General features: G+C 57.0%; 2 protein-coding genes across 2 annotated transcripts; both read right to left on the reverse strand.

The window, feature by feature from the left end:
• Positions 1-6,144: 6,144 nt before the first annotated feature.
• Positions 6,145-9,712, reverse strand: TMED3 (transmembrane p24 trafficking protein 3). The gene is given in 7 exon segments (XM_030578191.1): positions 6,145-6,860; positions 7,702-7,719; positions 7,721-7,786; positions 7,788-7,835; positions 7,837-7,899; positions 7,901-7,954; positions 9,563-9,712. Coding segments are annotated over 7 exon segments (636 nt in total). The 3' UTR covers positions 6,145-6,623.
• Positions 9,713-13,060: 3,348 nt separating this feature from the next.
• ANKRD34C (ankyrin repeat domain 34C) lies at positions 13,061-21,916 on the reverse strand. Its single transcript, XM_030578618.1, has 2 exons — positions 21,857-21,916; positions 13,061-17,050 (listed from the first exon to the last, which is right to left on the reverse strand). The coding sequence occupies exon 2, from the start codon at positions 17,000-17,002 to the stop codon at positions 15,398-15,400; it is 1,605 nt and encodes a 534-aa protein (XP_030434478.1). The 5' UTR covers positions 17,003-17,050; positions 21,857-21,916; the 3' UTR covers positions 13,061-15,397.
• Positions 21,917-22,949: the final 1,033 nt, after the last annotated feature.

Genomic DNA, 22,949 nt, shown 5'->3' on the forward strand with positions numbered 1-22,949 from the left:
GTGGAAGAAGCTTATTGGACCATCTCTGAGGATGAGATTTTACTTGTATTCAGTTTCTTAATGTAGTCAGCTTAGACTTGCATGTTTTTGTTTTATTTTGCTTGGTAACTTACTTTGTTCTGTCTGTTATTACTTGAAACCACTTAAATCCTACTTTTTATACTTAATAAAATCATTTGTTTATTAATAAACCCAGAGTATTTAATACTTGGGGAGCAAACAGCTGTGCATATCTCTCTGTCAGTGTTACAGAGGATGGACAATTTATGAGTTTACCCTGTAGAAGCTTTATACAGAGCAAAATGGATTTATTGAGGGTTTGGATCCCATTGAGAACTGTGTGTCTGGGTGCAGGAGGCAGGAAACCTGCAAAGCTGTTTTCACTTAAAGCCTGCAGCTTTGGGGATGTGGCCCAGACCCTGGGTCCGTGTTGCAGCAGGCTAGCATGTCTGGCTCAATAAGGCAGGGTTCTGGAGTCCCAAGCTGGCAGGGAAAACAGGCTCAGAGGTAGTCTCAGCACATCAGGTGACAGTCCCAATGGGGTCTCTGTGACCAAATCTGTCATAGGACCTGTCCTCCGTGAACATATCTAGTCCTTTTTTGAACCCTTTATAGTCTTGGCCTTCACAACATCCTCTGGCAAGGAGTTCCACAGGTTGACTGTGCATTGTGTGAAGAATACTTCCTTGTCTTTGTTTTAACCTGCTGCCCATTAATTTCATTGGGTGACCCCTAGTTCTTGTGTAATGAGAATGAGTAAATAACACGTCCTCATTTACTTTCTCCACATCACTCATGATTTTACAGACCTCTATCATATCCCCGCCCCTTAGTCGCCTCTTTTCCAAGCTGAAAAGTCCCAGTCTTATTAATCTCTCCTCAAACGGCAGCCGTTCCACACCCCTCATAATTTTTTGTTGCCCTTTTCTGAACTTTTTCCAGTTCCAACATATCTTTTTTTGAGATGGGGCGACCACATCTGCACCCAGTATTCAGATGTGGGCGTCCCATGGATTTATGTAAGGCAATATGGTATTTTCTGTCTCTATTATCTATCCCTTTCTTAATGATTCCCAACATTCTGTTCACTTTTTTGACTGTCGCTTTGACTTGACAGCTTCATACAGCCGTTTGGAGGTCTGTGTGACAGCCTAGTCCACAATGTAACTACCATTCACAGTTAGAACATTTCTCCTAAATTTCCCCTGCTGCAGACTAAGCCCATCACTTCCTGTCCTACCTTCCGTGGACATGGAGAACAATTGATCCCCGTTCTCTTTAGAACAGCCCTTCACAGATTTGAACATTGGTGTTAGATCCCTCCTCTGTCTTCTTTTCTCCACTAAACATGCCGAGTTTTTTTTAAACCTCTCCTCACAGGTCGGGTTTTCTAAACCTTATCACTTTTGTTGCTCTCCTCCGGACTCTCTCCAATGTCCACATCATTCCTGAAGTGTGGGGTCCAGACCTGGACACAGTGCTCCAGCTGGGGCCTCCCCCTGCCGAGTAGAGTGGGACGTTACCTCCTGTGTTTTATCTCCGACACTCCTGACTATACACCCCAGAATGACATTAGCCGTTTTTGCAACTGCACCATGTTTTGACTCTCATTCAGTCTGTGATCCACTCTAATCACCAGGTCCTTTCCAGCAGTACCAGCACCTGCCCAGCTACTCCCCACTGTGTAGCTGTATGTTTGAGTTTCCTTCCTAAGTGAAATACTTTGCACTTGTCTATGCTGAATTTCACCTTGGTGAATTCAGATCTGTTCTCTAATTTGTCAAGGTTGTTTTTTAATCCGAATCCTGTCCTCCAGCTGCTTGTAACCCCCCAACCTGGTGTCATCTGCAGATTGTGTAAGCACATTCCCCACTCCATTCTCCAAGCCACGCATGGAAGCTGTATAGAACTGGACCCGGACTCTCCCTGTGGGACCCTAGTAGAGACGCCCTCCCACTTTGACAGTGAATCATTGGTTTGATTTTGGTCTTTCAACCAGCTGTTCACCCAACTTCATAGTGATTTCATCTCGGCCACGTTCCCCTAGTTTGCTGATGAGGATGTCAGTGGGAATCGCGTCAAGTGTTACTGAAAGGTTACATGTCACCGGACCTCTCCTGCACAGCCAGGGCCCACCCCGGGTATGCTGGCTGCTGAGGCCCGCAGATCGCACCACTGGCTGGAGCGCTGGGTGTCACTTTGCACTGCCCACTGAACCAGACCCCAGATGGGGGGGGTGTCCTGGAGAGGCCAGTTCCTTGGGCATGTAGGTGTTACAACGTTAGGCTGTGTGGGGGCTGGGCCAGGCCAAACTGCAGCTGCGTGTCCTGGCTACCCACAGATTGTGTCTTGGTGCTATGCCCCAGCTTTGGAACAGTCTCTTGGGGGGAGCCCCTTTAATGGGTCAGATGCCCCGGGGGGTCTCACTCTGCCTCCAGGGTCCGCCACACATTCTCACCACCTCTGGATACAACCTCTGGGGCGCCAGCCCTCCTGCTTCACAGCGGGAGCTCTGCCCTGCGAGTCCAACTGCAACAGCCGGGCAGAGACTCACCCACTCTGCAGGGACTAAGCATCCTGCCCAGCGGCTGCAGGGACACGCTGTGAAAACAGTCGGGTTATAGTCACCTGGACACGCCCTAGGGAGGCCTTCGGGCAGCACAGAGAATGAAGGTCCGTGCTGGTCAGCCCAGAGCACTTCACCAGCCCCGCTGCCATGAAGCCCAGTTCAGGCTCCGTCTCTCTCCCTGACTGCCTTCCTTAGTTCCTGGGTGAAAAGCCAAGCCTTAGTTCCCCCTACCTCACACCTTCAGTCCTTTGTTGTGGGGTTTCTCCACCCGCCTCCTGCTGAGCGGTGGGGAAATCCTCTTCCCTCTGGGTCCTTGGTTGCTAGGCTGGGCTTTCCATTGGTTCTGGAATTTTCCATTGATATGGCGTCAGCCCCAGCTAATCCTTTTAATGACTTCCGGTCAGCTAGCTTACACACTCTCCCCACATCTCTTAGCTTGCCCAGCGAGCACACTCAATCCTCCCACAGGTGGGTAAGCCATGCAAAGCATAAGGGAAACTGAGGCACACATAGGACTCATAAAAATATCACAAAAAATTCCAACTCCATCACAAGCCCATGAGGACCCTCTTTCCCCCAATACTGCACCTGCACCTCTGGGCCTCCGGAAATCAGTGGGCTCCTCCCCAGGGGAAAGGCAGCAAGCTTTCGCTCTGTGCTCCATGCTGGGATCGTCCTCCCAGTAGCCTACCACGTTCTGGGCTTTCCCTGCTGCCATGTGGCACTGCACCGGGGGGAGGGGTTTGCCCCCACCCAGCACTTCTCTTCCACAGTCAGGAGGGCTCAGCCCACCTTGGGCCACTGGTGACGCCTTAGGTCAGGCCATGTAGGCATCATTCAGCCCTTCCATGCATTTGACAGCAGCTTGAAGAGAAACGCCTCTGCTAGCCCATCTGGGCGACGGCTGCCATGGGGCAGGTGAGCTGCCTGCATGGGCGATGTTCAAAGGCAGCCGCCGAGGTTCTTCCATGGAGCAGGTCCAAGCCACAAGCGCCTCCGCGACGGGAACACAGACCAGGCAGGAGGCTCGCTAGCTGGGTTATAAACCCTTCCGCAGTAGCAGGGAAGGAGGCGTAAAGCAGGCAGGGCTCACACAAGGCCGGGGGGTGAGCTGCGGGCCAGGGGGTGCAGAATTGGGCTAGAGGAGTCCATGGGTTTCCCTCTGCTGCCCAGCTGCAGTAACGACGAGGATCTGCTGTCACAACCCCCAGGAACGCTGCTCAAGCCAGGGCCAGCTGCTCAGCTGGTTTATTCAGCACAGCTTCAGTGGGGTAGCCAAGGGAATTATGCTGATATAACCCAGCTGTGGAACTGGGGCCTGGAGCCAAGCAAGCTGGGACTCAGGCAAGGTGAGTGCAGGGGAGCAGGCTGGGGTCTGCAGTTCCCAGAGCTCTGCTCCAGCAGCCAGCCTAGGGGGTGCAGGGTGAGCAGTGACATGCAGCTGACGGGGGCCTGCAGGACCAGCTGTTGAATTGCCAAAGGAGGACGATGGAATCAGTAGGAAATGCATTTTATTTAAGGCTCCCGAGAACACGGGTGTTACAAACAGTGACCAAAGGAGGGGCTGACAGGGCAGTAGCTGTGCCTAAGAGGAGAACAGGCGCTTGGACTGGCTGTTTTGTATCGCACTGCTCAGTGGCTGGAGGACAGTGTGTTTAATCCGTGGTGAAAGAAAACTGCGGGCTCATGAGTTTACTGGGAAGTGGCAAAGGCTGCATCCAGCGGTGTCAGCCCTGCTGAGCAGGGTAATTGCAATTCTTAATTCCCCCTCCCTCCCCATTTGGGTGGCTCAGTGCAAAGCATTCTTTGACCAATACTAGTATTGTAACGGTTCTTGCACAGCAGCCTGTGGGAGCAGCAGCTAGGTTTGTCACTGGCAATGTGGGGTGCATTCAGGCATAGTGGTTAAATCCTGGGCTCTCTCCTGGGACAGTGGCTGGCCTGGCCCATGTGACTCCTGCTTTGTGTTCTGAAGAAATACCAGGACATTGGCCCAGGAGGCCTGCGCAGAGCAGGGCATCTCCATGGGCTGTGCTGGGGAAGGGACCCCTGGACTGTTCCACGAGGGGGCTCGGCAGCCCCAGATTCACAGAGCGCAGGGCAGAAGGGACCAGCGATCCCCCAGGCTGCCCCTGAGTACAGCACGGGCCAGAGACCTACCTCAGGAGCAGACCTTGGAGCAAAACATCCCATCGTGATTTAAAGATTGCCTGTGATGGAGCTTCCACCACACTCCTTGGGAAATCGTTCCAAGGTAACTTCCCCTCCACACTTCCTTTGCCTTTCTGGTTTACACCATGTTCCTAAAGGTCCCGCCTCAGGGCTTCTGCTGATCCCTGCAGCAGCCAGGGCAGGATTCTCCTGTGCACCCCAGTGTATTCTGGGTGTGTGTTTGGTTTCTAACTTTCCTTCCTCTGAATGGGGCCTGATCTATTGACTGCATGGAGCATCGGAGACGGCCATGCCAGGAGATGGGCTATGGGACAGGAAGGCCCATAGCTCTGGGGTGGCAGCGAGCACTCTTTCCCCCAGGTGCTGGGCTGGCTGGTGCTTGGTCAGCTGCTCAGGGTCAGGAAGGGATTTTCCCTGGGTCAGCCTGGCAGCGACCCTGCGGGGTTTTCACCTCCCTGCTGTGTGTGGGTGGGGGTGGCTTGACAGGATTATCTGGGCATATTCAATTGTTGCCCTGCCACTGCAGGTGCCTTGGGCATTGGTGCACTGCAGTCCTGCCTGTTCTCTGCCTGTGGCACGTAACAGCCCAGTCTCACGTGGGCTGTAATACATTGGGCTCATTTCGGGAGGGGTGCTAGCGTGTGGTGCTGGTGGCCAATGCTATACAGGAGGTCAGGCTGGTGATCAAATGGCCTCTTCTGGCCTTAACCTCTTTGACTCTCTGGGACCACACGATTCCTTTTAGCACAAACAAACCTGAAGGGAGCCAAGAGCTGCCAATTTCTGCCACTTTTACTGAGCCTCTCGTGATATTTGGTGCTTCTCTGTAAGGCCCAGCTCCCAGAGTCCTGGGATTATGGCAGAATTTCAGCTTCCATTAAAAAGATGAGTAGGGTTTTTAGCTTCTCCGGTTGGAAGCAGGAGCCACAGCTCACGTGGCGTGCTCTGGGCAAGTTCCTGGCACCCTGGTGACCCTGGGCTGAGGGGGCTGCCTGACGATAAGCAGCTGTTTGGGCACACCATAGGGGTGAGTGGGGTTGCTCTGACTCCTACATCGGTCCTGGCCACACCACCCACCTCGGTGAGCATGGATTGAAGCTCTGGTGAACTACTGCAGTTCAGATTGTCTGTGCACCGGGGCATGTCCGGCACCCCTTTGTGACACTCTCTCCCACGCTGGCCTGGGACTCTGCTCCGCGCTGGCAGCGGGTGGCCCTATGTGGGCTCTGGGGTAGATACTTCGGCTGCATGGTGTAGTTACACCTTGCTGTGAAGATAATATAATGAAGTATATGGCGATATACCTATCTCCTAGAACTGGAAGGGACCTTGAAAGGTCATTGAGTCCAGCCCCCTGCCTACACTGGCAGGACCAAGTACTGATTTTTGCCCCAGATCCCTAAGTGGCCCCCTTAAGGATTGAACTCACAACCCTGGGTTTAGCAGGCCAATGCTCAAACCACTGAGCTATCCTTCCCCTGATGCAACAGATGTTACAACAAGATGCAACAGGGTTACAACCAAGAGTCAAACCAATGCAACAAATTGCAGTGAAACTGGCGCTAATCTTCCCTGGCCTAAGTCACAGCTCAGCTACACAGAGAGCCCCTAACCTCTGCACACCCATTGCTTCCTGGGCCCCGGCTATTAACAGCTTTCGCTCTATCGAAACTGCTCGTTGGTGACTTTCCCATAAATCCCTTTCTGCTCCCAGTGCAGGTGTGCCGGGCCGGCCCCACTCAGTCCCTCAGCAGCCCTGCACTGTGTGACCCATCAGCCTCTTGCTCAGCTTCTCCCAGTACCACCTCTGCTCTCCTCCTGAGCCCTACCCCACCCAACCCGCTGGCACATGGTGCCACGGCGCAGGACCGACTCTGGCTTCCTAGGTGCTGACGGCCCCTGTGGTCGCTCTCGTCTCCGTAAAGAAGCTCTTGAGCAGCATCACTTGGCTGATGCTGACCACGAGGACGAGGATGGTCTCCCCCACAGACCAGTAGGAGACATGGTTGTTCAGCTCTTCAGCCCGGATCCGGTCCTGAGCCTCCCGCAGCCGGTAATGAGTCTGGGAGTCAATCACTGTATTTAAAGCTTGGTGAATGGTGACACAAGCAGATTCCATCTGGGGAAACAAACATACCTGCATCACTACACACAGCTGGGCCTGGCTGGGGCAATCCACAGGTCTGCGGCTAGTTGCTCTGTTTTGATAGGAGTAAAATACCATCCCATGTCAGGAGCGGCAGAGGGTTCACGGGACAGCACAGGAGGGGTAGAGGAGTGAGTCACTAGCTAAAGACAGTTCTACTTCTACATGCAGGCCCAAGGTTTCAAAAGTGATCTCTGATTTTGGGTGTCCAACGTGAGGTCACTGGGGCCTGCTTTTGGAGGTGCCTAGCACCCAGAGCTCTCCAGCTGGAGTCAATGGGAGCTGCAGGTGCTGATCAGACCCAGCTGTGTGGGGCTGAGAACTGGAGGTACCCCAAAGCCAAAGCCACTCTTGACAATATAGGGGTGTGTGTGTGTGTGTACATGGCTCACAATGCCTCTCTCTCTCCTTGGAGATAAGCCCAAGCCAACACATGGACCCAAAGACCTCTCCCTCGGCCCCCAGCTCAGGGAAGGTTCTGCTCTGGATCTGAATTGTGTGGGTTGGGCCGGCCTGTCCTTTACCTAAGATTCTGGTACATTCCCTTTTTCTAAGCCAGCTGCATTCTTCCCTTCTGCTGGAACAGGCGTTGCGTTACCCTGCACCACACACTACCGTTACCCTGTGGCTGGAAGTTCTGCTTTTAGCTGAGAGCTAAAGTGAGCACACCAGGGCCCAACTGTTTCTTTCTCAACCCTGGCCATGCGATATCGGCATCTAACCTCAGAAGCTCTGTGCTGCTCCAGCACAAGAGAGAGTTACAAACTGCCCCACTCCTATGCCACAGATGGACGCGCATGGGAACCCGACTGACCTGTGTCAGGGCGGTGACCCCTGCGGTTCATGTCTGGGAGAATTGGGGGCTCGTCTCCAACTTGAAAGTCAAAGTAGACAGTTTTTGTGTGAAAAAGTGGAGAACTCGTTGCTAAAGCAAAACGTGTAGATGCCTGCGGACTTCGGCTCGATGGGAAAAGCTGTCGTACTGCTTCTTAGCTTCTTTGTAAAGGGTCTTTGCCGTTGGGATCTTCCACGTAGCAGTCTACATCGTAATGCCCCCCAGTAATCACCTGTGGAGACAAAGCATGTCTGTCACGGACTTCCCCAGAAACCCAGTAATAGCAACGAATATTTCATCACCTGTATGGGCCTGTCTCCAGAGAGCTCCAAGCAGAGGATGGCTCTGCCTGGATCTTACGCAGGCCACGTGGCCCCTGGCTCCAGCCCCTGGCTTTGCATCCCACCTTTCGAGACAAAAGTTATTTGCAAACCTGTCCCCATAGGGTGTTGGAGCTGGCCCTGGAGCCTGACTGACAGGATCTCCCTGAAGCTGGGGGAGATTTTGTAGCTTTCAGAAATATTCCAATAGTCCTTGTCTGGCCTGGGAGGCTCTGAGCTCAGACATGTTCTCTCCAGAGGGATCCCGAGCTGGCTTCAAATAAGGACTGGGGCCTTAATTAAAGCATGGCCCGGCCCAGGGAGCTTTTCTCTATCAGACATTTCAGCAAACCGGGAACTCTATCCACTTCTCCCTCAGCCCCAGCGGAGGCTGGAGCTGGTTCTGGTCCGGTTGGGCAGATCTCTGGCACCAGGTCACTCCCTGCTCCCCTCTGGCCCAGGCACCCCCTCCCCCAGGAGTTCAGCGGGGCTGCGGACGTGGCTGCTGAGGGACGCCTGCGGGAGGTCCATGGGAGCCGCCTGCCCCCCTCCCGGCAACCGGCAGAGCGCCCCCCGCGGCGTGCCGCCCCAGGCACGAGCTTGGCGTGCTGGGGCATGGAGCCGGCCCTGCTTCCCAGGCCGCTGGCAGCAGCCCCGGGCCCCCAGCCCAGGTACCGGTGGGGACTAGCCAGGCAGCGGGTCCCAGCCGCTGGGGCTGGGCCAGAGCTGAGCTGCTCTCCCTGGTGCTGCAGGCTCCGGTCCCGGCCCCACGAGGGAGGATCCAGCCGGGCCGTGTCTGGGTCTTCTCCGCAGCGGAGCCCGGTCCCCCCGCCCCAGCTCAGACCGCGGCTCCCCCAGGGCGCTCCGCAGGCAGCCGGGCCGCGGTGCAGCCGCTAGACCCGCCGGGTTCGGCCCCTGGCACTGGCTGGCGAGGCCCTCCCGATCCGGGCCGGGCCGAGCGGGGGAACCCTGACACCCCCCGCCACACCGAGCCGGGCAAATACGAGGAACCGGCACCACCTCCAGAGCCGATCCGGGCTGGGCCGAGCGGGGGGACCCCGGCACCCACCCCCACGAGCCGAGTCGGGCCGAGCGGGGGGACCCTCCTCCCCCAGAGCCGATCCGGGCCGGGGCGAGAGGGGGGACCCCGAACCCCCCCACACACTGAGTCGGGCCGATCGGGGGGACCTGGCACCCTCCCCCGGGCCAATGGGGAGGAACCGGCATCACCCCCCACACCGAGCCGGGCCGATCGGGGGGATCCGGCACCCCCCCCGGGCCGATCGGGGGAAACCGGCACCCCCCCACGAGCCGATCCGGGCTGGACCGATCGGGGGAACTCCGAACCCCCCCCACACCGAGCCGGGCCGATCAGGGGACCCGGCACCCCTCCCCCGGCCGATCCGGGCCGGGCCGAGCGGGGGGACCTCGAACCCCCCCACCCCTGGATCCGATCCGAGCGGGGGGACCTCGCCCCCCCCCCCGGGTCCGATCCGAGCGGGGGACCCCGCCCCCCGTACCTGGAAGTCCAGCGTGAACTTGAGGCCGCGCTGCAGCGGCTCGTGGAAGCACTGCCGGGCGCTGTCGGGCAGCTGGAAGGTGAGCTCGGCGCCCCCGGCCCGGCCCGCCTGCAGCAGGCAGAGCAGCCAGCACAGCGCCCGGCCGCCCATCCCCGCCGCCTCCGGCCTCGGACGTGGCAGCGCAGCCGGGCGGAGAGCGGCGCTTCCGGGCCCCCAGCGCGCAGCCGTGCGCCCTCGGGGGGGCCGAGGGCGGGGGCGGGGGGCACAGCGGCGCCCAGCGGCCGCCGAGGGGGGTGCGCGGGGGGCCCGGCCGGGGCAGGGGTCCCGGCAGGGGCTGTGCGGGGGGCCTGCCCCGAATGATGGACCATGGGAGAGTGAAACCCAGGGAACCCATCAGTGCCAGTCACCCCAACCTGCTCCCCCCCAGTACACCCTCTGGAGGCAGCGGGGTCGGATCACTCCCCGACCCTGTGGGAAATCCAGTGGGAATTTCCCTGGTAGCTTCTGAGGAATCCTCCACTTCCCAGCAGGGTGGATCCCTGCCTGGCACCGCTCCAGCCCCAAGGGGCCCCAGCGGAAAACTGTCCACCTCTGTCTGGAATTGCTCCTGCCCGCTGGGGCAAAGGACAGGCCCCAGCGAGTACCTGCCACCGAAAGGGAGCTGCCCCTGCTCCATTCTCCCAGGGGCTGGGCTACAAACTGCCAGCTGCAGCATGGCAGGGCCAGGGCGCTGGCACACCTTGCTGTGTGTCCTGTGCAGCCAGGCGATGGCAGAGCACTGCAGCAGATGGGAGCTGCCAGAGGAGTGAACAGGCCTCCCTGGCCTGGATGGCTCCCCCCGAGGGGAAAGGAAGGGGTGAGGTGGGGGCAGAAGTCCTACTGGGAACAGCAGACTCCTGCTGGGAATTCCCAAGCAGCCAGAGTGGTGGCCTGGCTGTGCCCTGGGACGGGAACGGGTAAGAGTTGGTAACTGGCCCAGGTGGCCCATGGCGTCTTGGGGCTAAAGGAACCATCTGCTCGGTTTGAACACTAATTGAGGGGGATGGAAATAAGCTGAGGAGACAGGCTAGAGCCCTCAGCCTGTGCTTTAGGAAGGGGACTTCTCCACCCTCTTCCCTTCGGGCTGCAGGCCTGAGCCAAGTGCCAGGGAAGCCAGAGGAAAGATTCCCATCCACTTGGTTTAGGATTAGGCCTTCGGGTTGGTGGGCCTGCCCCAGGCTGCTGTGATGGGCAGCATCCCACCTGCCTTGGCCCTTTGCTCACTTCCCCACGCACTGTGGTTTGCTGACCCTGTGTGGCTCGGTGGCTGGGTCCCAGGGGGACGGGGGATGGAAGAGCTTCCTGTTGGGCAGGAAGTGGTCCTGGGGACTGGACAGGGGGTGCTTGTCCTTCGGCATCAGCACTGAGCCAATGGGCCAGCGTGGTGCTCGGGGGCGCCGTCCTGTCGTGGCTCCAATGTCATTTTGCAGCCAACTCTAGATGGAAGCACCACGGTGTAAAACCAGAGATCGGGCCACCTGTGGTCAGCAGTGGTCCCCTGGTACCTTCACAGGAGAGGAAGCGTTAGGAGTGTTAGTCCTGATGCTCTAGCCAAATTACAGTGTGGACAATACACTCTGAGAGCAGAATTTGGCCCTGGGTTACTCTAAATCCCACCTGAGGTTTCAGTTCAGTACAAAATTCTCCTTTGCAGCCTTGGGACCTTAACTTCCCAGGTGTCCTACAGGATGAGTTCCACTGAATAACACTGAGCTGATTTCCTGTGTGTGTGTGTGGGGGGAAGATACCCCCCGCCCACCAATGGCTAACTGGCCCTACAGGCACGTTTCATTTATAAACTCGGGGAAGGAGTGTTGTAGTTCAGAGCAATAGTACACTGTTTATTAATATGACAAGGTAATAAAGTCTAAACTGTTACACAGTATCTTCCAACATCTCTGCACACGTGACCGCACACTTTAAAATGTGAACAAACAATATTACAATATGTTATGCTAAAGGAGAACGTGTCCTATTTCCAATCCCAATGGACATTACGTAGGAAGCTCAAAGCGTATCACCTGCATTCTGCAGGGCACCATTGTCCTAAATCAGTTGCGAAGGGCATTCACTGTTAGGAAAAAAAAAAAGATATTGGAATATCTAGGAATGAACAGAAGTGGTGAACTATAGGCTTTAAATCCACAATCTAAAGTATATTTCAACAGACAGTTCATTACACCAAAGAAAACATGCCTGAAGTTCCATAGAGGAGACATTTGACTTACAGTGGGTATAAACCTTCAGGCTCTAAATGTAAGCTGGCCTCTGATCTGATCAGCCTATTGAAATTTAAAATGCACTTTGAAAGAAGGTTCTTGGGCAATTTAAACCACAGATCAAGGCTGCTTTGGGCAGGAACCTTGCAGGGTTTTGCAACAGTCTAGAGAACAGCTAGTGCACTGAGGAAGCTGCACGAGGGGATTAATGAAACACGTCATTTGGCTGGTCTGGGCGAGGACACACGACATAGCGCCCAAGGTCGCAGTGAGCTGAGTGCCAGGTACCACTGTGCTGGGCTGGCAGCAGGAGTCAGGATATTGAGGAGTTCATTACAGTAATTCCTCGCTTAACGTTGTAGTTCTGTTTCTGAAAAACGCGATTTTAAGCAAAACAATGTTAAGTGAATCCAATTTCCCCATAAGAATTAATGTACAAGGGTGGGGTTAGGTTCCAGGGATTTTTTTTCGCCAGGCAAAAGACTATATATGATATAGATATACACCCAGTATATGTTTTAAACAAACAATTTAATACTGTTCACAGCTCTGACGATTGTGAAGCTTGGCTGAGGTGGTGAAGTCAGAGGGTGGAAGAGGGAGGGATATTTCCCAGGGAATGCCTTGCTGCTAAATGATGAACTAGTACTCAGCTCAGCCCTCAAGGGTTAACACATTGTTGTGAATGTAACTCTCGTGGAGGCAGCACGAACAGGAGGGAGGGGAGACAGCATAGCAGAGACAGACACGCCTTGTGTGTGGGTGGGGGGGGGTGGAGAGAGAGATGCACACTGCCCCTTTAAGGAAGCTGACCCACTCTTAAGTGGATTCTCTTTTCAAGTGGATCAGGAAGTGAGACAGCAGCTGCTGCCCCAGGCTCTCTTTGCCTCTCCCCGTCCCTGTCCCCACCCTGCTCTATACGGAGAAGGGGTAAGCGGGGTGCAGGTGTGGGGGGCAGGGGGACACCCTGACATTAGTCGCCCCCCGCACAGCAAGCAGGGGGCTCGGGGAGTAGCTCCAAGGTGGAGGGCAGGAGTAGCACATGGCAGTGGGGGGAGGGACAGTTGAACTGCAGGCAATTGCTAACCTGCAGCACGGGGAGCAGGAAGCTGATAGATAAGGGGGCTGCCGTTCCACCCTGGTTCCAGGCCCCCACCGGCTAGCTCAAATGGCTGCTCTTCCTGCAAGCAGTGGACAAAGCAGGCGACTGCCAAACGACGGAGCATTGCACAACTTTAAATGATCATGTTCCCTAACTGATCAGCAACGGAACAATGTTAACTGGGACGACTTTAAGTGAGGAGTTACTGTATCTAAGCCTGTGGCCATTCTCCTGAGTGGGGGTAAACTCGTGACACGTGTTTAAGGGAGCTGAACCATCCAAACCATCAACCCCAGGATTAGAGTGAGTTTTCGGGCTGCGTTTCCTCTCCAGCAGAGGTTCTGGTAGGGTAGGTTTAGCTGAGGTTAGTAACAGCTTCAGCACCTACAGGCCAAACCAATCCGCTCGCCCATCCATATCCACCCCACTAGCAGATGGGGAGAAATGCTTCCGCGAGCTGGGGAATGCAGAGTGCTGAGATGGGGTTACCTGCCCCCGGCCTTGCTGTCCTGACATTGCAGCTGCCATCTGGTATTTCTTTCGGCCTCATCCTGTAACGGGATGCCCGTGCAGAGCCGGCAGCAGAATGGGGGCCCAGCTGGCTGCATGGACTCTACCACATATGGCTATGTACCCATGTTCACTTGCTCAAGGTCAAGGCTAGGAATAGGCTGCAAGAACAGCTCTCTGGGGCACTCCTTTTGTAGGGGTGTCCCTTGCTGCCCCTCCCCCTGCAGCAGTACAGCTGCAGCTCCAGCCCCTCACTGCACTAGCTCAGGTCTGTCCCTGTTACCTCCCAGCACAACTTTTGGGATGGGGGGCAAGGGCTGGCCCTAGGAAGATCCCAGCCTTGGCTTCTGGTGCAGGGAAGGTAACTGCCAAACTGATGTGACACCAGCCCCAGCCCCCACTCTGGGAGTGGATGGGGGTGGCTAGATCAGTAAAATGTCCTTGTTCTTGGATGCAGGTGAAGAATGCACAGTGCAGCTCAGAGGGGTGGTGGTGTTGGCTTCAAGGCACCTTTACACTCCCCCAGGCCTAGACTGGCCTTGAACAGGCTGGTCCCGCAGCATGAGTTAGAGCAGCCTGAAGGCTGCTCCAATTTTTGGTCCTTCCAGTGGCCCCAAGGGACTGTTGTGGCAGCTGGGGTTCTGCAGGGAGAGATCAGGAGCTGCTGTGCTGTCACCAGAGGAGCCCCCCTGCGCTGGGCTGAACTGGCTTGAGGCCCCTTTGTGCCCCAGGTGCACCTGCAGTGAAGCTGAGGGTGAGGGCCTTGCTGCCTATGTCACCATGGATGCAGTAGGTGGGGGCTGACCCTGCAGCCCCTCACTCACCTCCCTGCAGCTGGCCAGGAACCCAGCGAGGGGCTCCCCACAGCCTCTCGCATGAAGAGCGGCAGGAGGGCTGTGTGCTGTCGGGGGGGGCCCTTTGGGGGCTGGAGTCAGATGGCCCCAAGGTAGGAATCCTCTGAGCCTCATGGATGTGAACAGAGCCAGCAGCGTGTTTCTTAAATGGCCAGTCACCTCCTCTTGAGCGGAGCACGCGGCTGAATTCACCACGAGTCCTCGGCCTGATACATGATCCCTGCTCTGCTCCGCACTCCGGGGCCCCTCCCCCAAGAAAAGACACCTGGCCTGGGCCCCCGCCCTTCCCACGAGCTAGAGATTGGGAAATGCTGCCCCTCCACCCCCGCCAGACAACACAGTGCCCACAGCAGAACATCCCGCCAAGCAGTGGGAATGGCCTGGCAGCCTCAGTGGCTCTGAAGGTGCTGGGCCAAACTCCTCCCTCACGCAGTCTGGGTGGTTGCACTGGAGTGTCACCAGGACTGGATCTGCTCCGTTATCTGGCCAGTTAAAGTGCTAGAATTTCTGGGAAGCAGAGAGAATTGTGTCCCTTCTCCAGCTCAGGGCAGATGTCAATACGTTCAGCATGTCGGGGGGCTCAGCTCTTTCTCCTCCTGGCAGCAGGAAGCTCCACTCTGTTTCTGTAGGCACTTGAGACATACCCCAGCCCCACAGGCCCTGGCAATCCCACGACTGTTTCCGTGTGGGTAGGAAAGACTAGAGATTAAGGACAAAGAATTGGAGAATGAAGGAACGGTGATCATGTTCCTCGGGGAGAAGTCTCGTGTGTCTCACACTACGTTCCTCTACAATCAACCCTTCACCAGATTCATCCTGGCGAACAAACCCAGACCTGGGGGCAGCAGCAGAGAAACATGTTTAGTACTTGGTGCTGATTCCCCAGTTTGTACTTGGTGTTGTCTCCACAGCTGGGCAACGGGAGTGTTAAATGCTCCTGGCTTGGCCCCGGTGCCCGGTGCCCAGATCCCCAAAGTGCAAGGCTGTGGGAATCAGACCCTTGCTCTGCCCCTCCTGGAGCAGGGGGTGCCAGCTGCAGGGACCCCACTGTGCGGCGCATGAGAGAGCAGGGACGTTGCGCACGTTCATGGAAAATCCATTGAAATACAGACTACTGGGCCACTATTTCCTCAAAATTGGAGAGTTGTTTCATCTGCTCAACCTGCATCGAGTGTCTTCGAAGCAGCTTCTTTTTGGCTCGCCAGTCGCCCCTTCTTGGTGAGCTTGGAGCAGCAGGGACCATGGGCTTGAAGCCCCCAGCGAGCGGGGAAGACGGTTTGCTGTTAGAGCCGATGTTGGGAATTGGTGGGTTGGGGTTTACATTCAAAGGAGGCAAATGCCCTGGTCTTGTATGAGAAATGTGATCGAGCAGGAGAGTTCCAGAGCCCCGTCTTTCCAGCAAATTGGGTGGCCTGTGGCGAACCATCCCAGGAGAAGTGCTGGGAGCACTGTCCAGGGATTCCTGGGAGCCACTGAACAAAGCCAAATGGGAACTGTTGAGCTGTTTTCTCTCCAAAGGCACCTTCCCTGAATCAGCCAGAATGGAGCTGGAGTCGCAGTAGAGCTGTGAATCCGAATCGTAATGTGCAGTGCCCAGCCTTCTCCGGTGCAGGGTGTCTTTGAAGGGTGCGGAGCCCGAGCCAGCAGAGTTGATGTTCTCCAGCTCAGCGGGGACCGCGCTCCTCCTGGCTATGCGCTGAGGAAAGGGCTGAGCTTTTTCATAGGATGGTTTCCTTGATCCTGGCACAGAAGTTGGTGAGATCTTCAGAGCCTGGTCATCCACCAAAGGGAAGAGAGACGGGTCTTTGCTCTTACTGCTGCCATTCCTGGGTAAGGAAACCTTTCTGGAGAGCAATAAGTCATTGATGCCCAGGGTGATTTCATCATCTGTACACACCTTCTTGGCCTCATCTGTATGGGCGGAGGAGGCTAGAACAGAAGGTGCAATCAAGCCCCATGGTTCTGACTGCAGCCTCTTCAGCTGTGGCAAACGGGCTCTTTTGGGGTTGCAGAATTTCCTGGTAGGAGAGCAGGGCTCATGAACGGCCTTGGCTGGCTGGCAGCCGCTGGCGCATGCGGAATGGAAGCGGGAGAAGGACTCTTCCTTCGCAGCCACTGAAGACCCTGAAGTGGATGCTTTTAGCTCACTCTCCAAAGGCGTCATGCACACGCCCGGGCCCTGCCTCTCCTCCAGTTCTGGTGATGGCGGGACGTGGAGGTATTGTTGGGTAGGTTTGGCACCTGCCGAGGATTTGTCCATAGTTATAATGATCACCTCCTTCCCCTTAGCTTTGCAGGCTTTCAGGAGATGTTTTAGCACGTCCCTGTCATCTGCGTTGACAGCATAAACCAGAGCAGATGCTCCAGAGTGATCTTCTAGGCTTGGGTCTGCTCCATTCTCCAGCAGCAGAGCAACGACCTCTTCCCCGGCTCCTTTGAGGCATGCGTGCATCAGGGCTGTTCTGCCGGATTTGTCCTGGATGTTGGGATCAGCCCTGTTATCCAGCAAGTACTTCACCATCCGGGCTTTGCTGGTACTCTGCTGGTCCACGTGTTTAGTGAGGCAGGCCACCATGAGAGCGGTCTCTCCCTTCTTATTGCTTTCATTGATGTAGGCCCCACCTTCCAGCAAGAGTCTGGCCAGCCGGAGTCTGCCTAGCCACACCGCCTTTAGCAGGGAATTCCCGTCCGTCCGCAGCTCCATCACTTCATCCATCGCACCAGCTAGTGTCTATTGGCTGGGAAAGGCAAAGGTAGCTGGCACCTGTTAAAGCAACAGAGAAACCAGCATCAGTGCCTGCTCTCAAAGGCCTGGCTCGGTGATCTGCTCCAATCCCCGGCTCCCCAGTGCATGTCACACTGGCTTCGGGCATCTCCTTTCTAAGGCAGATGATACAAGCAGGAATGAGCTCTCCACAGGGCAGGGGCTGGTCTGTGCAGCACCCCGCACCATGCAGGCCCCTGGCCAATAACAGTTGAACTGAGATGGAGAAACTGGAGTCTTTATGCTTTCATTTATTCTCCACTGAAAACCGTCACTGTTAAAAGGTTGGAACTTTCCGCTGGTTTGGAGTGAGCTTTATTCACACCCCGTGAGATTTTTCACAAATGACTTTCAATGGGACCGTGCTCCTGAATGCTCCCGAATGCCCTGGGTGAAGCACAGTGAGAGTCAATGCGATTTGTGCTCCTAAATCCTCTAGGTGCTTGTGAAAATCTCTCCCATCACTCATACGCTGCTGTGGGTCTTTGGGACACTTTGGCGGTGGGTCCCGGAGTGGAAGGGCCCTAAGCCGCCGAATTGCTGCCGAAGATGTGGCACGGAAGAAGCTCTGGGGGCCCGGGCCCTGCAAGAGTTTTCCGGGTCCCCCGGAGTGAGTGAAGGACCCAGCTCCAGGGTCGCCGAAAAACTCTTGTGGGGGCCCCTACGGGACCCGGGGCCTGGGGCAAATTGCCCCACTTCCCCCCCCCGGGTGGCCCTGCTCTCCAAGCTCCTATCCTGATCACTCGAGGCCTGATCTAAAGCCTATTGAAATTAGCCCCTTGGACTAGTGTCGTATTGCTAGTGCTGTGCATGTCCCATCCTTACCTGATGTTTTAATCCTTTCCAGCAGCTCCTCCCGTAAATCTACACTGCCCCATGCAGTAAATCCATCTCTTAGGTGGGAGGGCAGCACGTGCCCTCGTGAAATACAGAGAGGATTTTGGTTGTTTCACTGTCGCCTACAGGACCTGGTCTGAAATTGTGCCACATTCAATCTCCCTCTTATGATGAGCTCATATTAATGCTCAGGTGCGCCCTGCCCTGCGTGTGGGCACCAAACTCATGGGATCGGGGTGAGTGGAAGGAAAAGGTGGCTACACTGGGACATCCCCTCAGCATGACCCACTGGCCACAAGGGATGAGCTGAGCTCCGTGCTGATGAGGTGGGAAAGGGCCTAGGAAGGCAGATGACCCCATATCCATAGAAATGGACCGTCCCCTGGATCTTCATCCACTGGATGGTCAGCAGGCTTTGCAGCCTGTTTGCATGACCCCTGCACTTACTCCTCCGCTGAGAGGTATCCCTAGCCATCCAGGTGTGGCCACACCTCCCCTTCCACACCTTGAGCTGTGAAGAGAAGCAGCTGAGCCTGACCTATGTTTCTAACTCTTCTGCCACCTGTTCCTGCCCACAGCTGAACTTGGGTCTGTGTGTCTGCGTCCTTAGCATCCCCAATCCCACGGTACCTTAGGCCCCAGCTGTGTGTATTGTCAGGGTGCCATTGCCTGGGTCCTCCCTTCCTATGGGTAAGGGCTGCATTCTCTGCTGCAGTGCAAGTCCCATCCTATCAAAGCTCTCCCGCACGCCCCGGGTCATCACGGCACCGTGTCACCCTCTGCTCTCCAGTGGGTACCGGGGCAAACATTGTAGGGATAGTGCATCCTCCTCATTTTCTTGGGTGGGCCTCTAGGCCTGACTGTATTTGTAAGGTGCGTATGTCATTGGCCCTTTTCATTTGCTGCTCAGGCTCTGCTGGCTCCTTTACCTGCATGTAGTTATGCCTGGAGACACATGGAGCCATGCCTGGTGTTTCACTGTCTCATCCTCGTCTGGCCTAAGCTCCAAAGAGAACTCAGACCTGCCCCCTTGCCCAGGAAGGATGAAGGCACCTGGGAACTGCTCTACAGCTCACAAGCTTCCTGCTGGGGCTTTGAGCTCGTCAGCTCACCCCAAATACCTGCTGCCTGGTGCTGATTATGAGGATTCTAGGGTGGGCCTTGGCTGCAGTGGTGTCTAAATCCCCCCTAGCTTTGGCGTGATTTTCAATGGGGCCTCCTGCCTGAGCACTGTACCAGGGTGGTGTGTGCCATTCAGGAGCGTAGGGACGAGGGGTCAGCCAGTCCCTGCTGCGTGGCAGGCCCTGTATGGTTTGGGGAGTTGGGATGTACACGAGGGCCCGGGAAATGGCAGAAGCAGGTCCTTGGAGAGAGGAGGCAGGCGCCAGTGTTTGGGGGAAAACCCCAGGCTCTTGTTCCTTTAATAGCCCAGGAGCAGCAGCCTAGTGCTGCAGGGCAGGCCATGGTGGCCCACGCCCAGCCAACCAGGCCAAGCGCTGGGAAGGAGGGCGGACGTGCTGCTGGAGTCCTGCTTTGGGCTGCCTGGAGTGGGCGGCAGCTGGCTGATGGCCACAGCTGCCCTCCATAGTAACCCAGCTCCAGAAGGAGGGTGGAAGGACTCCTGAACGTAGGCGAGGCCTGTCGGAATTGGCACCCCAGAACCAGGAGAAAGGTTGGGTTGGTGGGGCTAAAGAGGAGTTTTGGCTCCAAAGGGGGGGAGCTTGTGCTCAATATGTGGGTCTGGGAATAAACTACGGCGGGAGCCAAGCGGTAGCTGGGGACAGTGTGCCTGCAGGGCCACAAGGGGGCGTGCTTGGCCAGCACACAGCTCCCAGCATACACCTGCCACCTGGAAAAGTGGGGAGCAGGTGGGGTCTCTGGGAAGCTAGAAGCAAGCAAACAATATGTGTTTTAATACAGCTAAATGTAAAGACACATCTAGGGCCAAGGGATGCCAGCCTGCTCACAGCCTGGGGAAACTCTCCTGGGAAGCAGGGACTGAAAAAGAGGCGGGGTCATCGTGGGCAATCGCGCTCCCCCCAGGTTGCCAAATGGGATGCCTGACCAAGGGACTGGTGAATAGGAGCAGAGAGGCTATTTTCCCTCTGCATTGGTGCAACCGCTGCTGGAATCCCCTGTCCAGTTCTGGTGCCACAACTCAAGAACAGTGAGAAATGGAAGGGGTCAGGGACGATCTCCAAGAATGGTTAAAGCCGGGAAGGCAAGCTATGGTGCGGGTGCCGAAGGCGGCACGGGAGCTGATTTTCAGTGGCACTCACACTGCCCAGGTCATGGCCACCGGTCCGGGGGGCTCTGCATTTTAATTTACTTTTAAATGAAGCTTCTTAAACATTTTAAAAACCTTATTTACTTTACATACAACAATAGTTTAGTTCTATATTCTAGACTTACAGAAAGAGACCTTCTAAAAACATTGAACTATATTACTGGCAGGTGAAACCTTAAATCAGAGCGAATAACTGAGGACTCAGCACAGCACTTCTGAAAGGCTGCCCCCCCTGGGTTAAAGGATTAGAAAACCTGCCCAGTGGTGATAGACTCAAGGAGCTTTATTTATTTAGCTTAACAAAGAGGAGGTTAAGGGGTGACTTGTTGACCAGCAGGGGAACAGCTATTTGATAATGGGCTCTTCAGTCCAGCAGAGAAGGGTACAGCATGAGCCACGGGCTGGAAGTTGAACTAGACACATTCAGGCTGGAAATCCGAGGGTGCCCCTTGTTACTGGCGAGAGTAATTAGCCACTGGAACATCCCCAGGGGTCTGGTGGATTCCTCACCAGGGGTAATTTTAAAGTCAGGATGGGATGTTCTCCTACAAGCCGAGCTCTAGGAGGTAAGTGGGGGCAGGGCTTGGGCCTGCTAAGCTGATCCCAGGGGTCCCTGTTGGCCTTGGCGCGTGCCCCCTTCCACCACTCGGGTGTGTGCGGAAGCCCAGCGCACCCCGGCAGGCAGGGACAGAACTCGGACAGCGGGAGCCCAAGGCAGCTGGGCGCTTGCCTCCCTCAGGCCCCAGTGGGAGTCCCACCCTGAAGGCAGGGACCAGAGCTGACACCCACCTCAAGGCTGCTGCGGCTGCCAAGGCCTGGGCGCAGGGAGGGACCCCGCCTCTCCCTGCCCCCCCGGGATGGCGGGGGGGGGGGGAACTTTCCACTCCCCCAACTCGGAGTTGCAGCTCCCTGGCACCCTGCAGCCTGCTCTGTGCTAGACCCAGAGAGCAGGTGGAATATAACTGTGCGGTTGTGGGGCAGGTCCCAAAACTCTGACCTGGTGGTTCTGGGAAGGCCTCCAGGGAAGCTGCCACTGATCCCAGCTTAGGCCCCTGGCCCTGGCTCCTTCCTGTCTAAGCTGCGCTCTCTGGGCCAGTGGCCAGAGTCAGGCGCCAGCCAAGGGACACCGCCCAGCACCCCCGTGAGCACGGCCTGTCCCCCGGCAGGGACAGCTCGCCCCTGCCCCCAGCCAACAGGCTCCTGCAGGAGCGCGGGGGCAGCCGCCGCCCCAGTGCGCCATGGGGCGATGGGACCGGCCGCCGGCGCTTGGCCGAGGAGCGCTGGAAGGGGCAGCGCGGGGAGCCCCCAGCATGTCACCCGCGGAGCTTCGGAGCCACACGGGCGGCAGAAGGCCCCGGAGCCAGCGGCCGGAGCCCCCCAGGCGGACCCAGCCTGGCGCAGCGGAAACTTTGAGCCCCTGGCGAGGCACGTGGGCTGACACAAGCCGCCGGCGAGCGGCCGGAGCCAGGGCAGGACGCAGCGCAGCCCCGCGGGTGTCCCCAGCTCGCTCCGCTCCCTCCCCGGCCAGCTGCTGACCCGGCTCGGCCCCTGCGCACCTCCTGACGCCCGGGACCGCGCTCCAGGCTGGAGCTGTCCAGCAGCCGGGGCCAGGGAGCGGACCCGGCGCCTCTCTCCATGGTGCTGACCAGCCGCGCGCCCCGCCCCGGCCCGGCCCCGGTTACCTGCTCCGGACGGGGCCCATCCTGCCCGCGGGCTCCTGCCAGTTCAGGGGCCGCCGCCCGCGCGGCTCCCCAGGCGTCCCCGGCTCGGTCCCGGGCTGCGCCCAGCTGGCGGCGCCCCGCGGCATGGCTGGCTCGGGCTCCCCTGCCCGGCAGCCTGGTCCTTTCCGCTGGGAGCCGAGCGCCTGCGTCACGGGAGCGGGTCTGAGCTCGGTGCCCGGCTCCGACCTGACCCGGCGGCCACCCGGGGCTCCTGGCCCTGCCCCGTGCGCCCCACGGCGCCGCCGCCTCCCGGAGCCTCAGCCCCGGAGCTCCCGGTGCCCGTCGGAGCTGGCTGGATGTGTCGGGGGCATGTGTGCAAAGGGGCCTGGAAGTGGGAGCCTGCGTGTGAACGGGTGGCGGTGAGTGTGTCGGTGTCAGTGTCTGGCTGTGAGGGGTGGTGTCAGTGGGTATGTGGCACCAGTAGGGGTGTGGCTGTGTCAGCCTGTGTATGTGACTGTGAGTGTGTCAGTCTGGCTGTGAATGTTGGTGTGAATGGGCATGTGGCTGTGAGTGTGTCACTGTCAGGTGTATGTGGCACCAATAGGTATGTGGCTGTGATTGCATCAGTGTGTGGCTGTGAGTGTGTTGGTGTCAGTGTGTCACAGTCAGTGGGTATGTGGCATCAGTAGGCGTGTGGTTGTTGATGTCGGGGTGTGTGGCTGTAAGTGTGTTGGTGTCAGTGTCGGGGGTGTGTGGCTGCTGGTGTCAGAGGGGGTGCGGCTGTAAGTGTGTTGGTGTCAGTGGGTGTGTTGGTGTGTGGATGTCAGTGTCAGGGGGCATGGCTGTAAGTGTGTTGGTGCCAGTGTCAGGGTGTATGTGGCTGTTGGTGTCAGAGGGTGTGTGGCTGTTGGTGTCAGGGGGTGTGTGGCTGTAAGTGTGTTGGTGTGTGGATGTCAGTGTCAGAGGGGGCATGGCTGTAAATGTGTTGGTGTCAGTGGGTGTGTTGGTGTGTGGATGTCAGTGTCAGGGGGCATGGCTGTAAGTGTGTTGGTGTCAGTGTCAGGGTGTATGTGGCTGTTGGTGTCAGAGGGTGTGTGGCTGTTGGTGTCAGGGG

The sequence above is a fragment of the Gopherus evgoodei genome, chromosome 10 (genome assembly GCF_007399415.2).
Source record: "Gopherus evgoodei ecotype Sinaloan lineage chromosome 10, rGopEvg1_v1.p, whole genome shotgun sequence".
NCBI classification, from domain to species: domain Eukaryota; kingdom Metazoa; phylum Chordata; order Testudines; family Testudinidae; genus Gopherus; species Gopherus evgoodei.

Coding starts and splice junctions, on each gene's coding strand:
- ANKRD34C (XM_030578618.1), bottom strand. CDS start 17,002: ATGGATGAAGTGATGGAGCTGCGGACGGACGGGAATTCCCTGCTAAAG.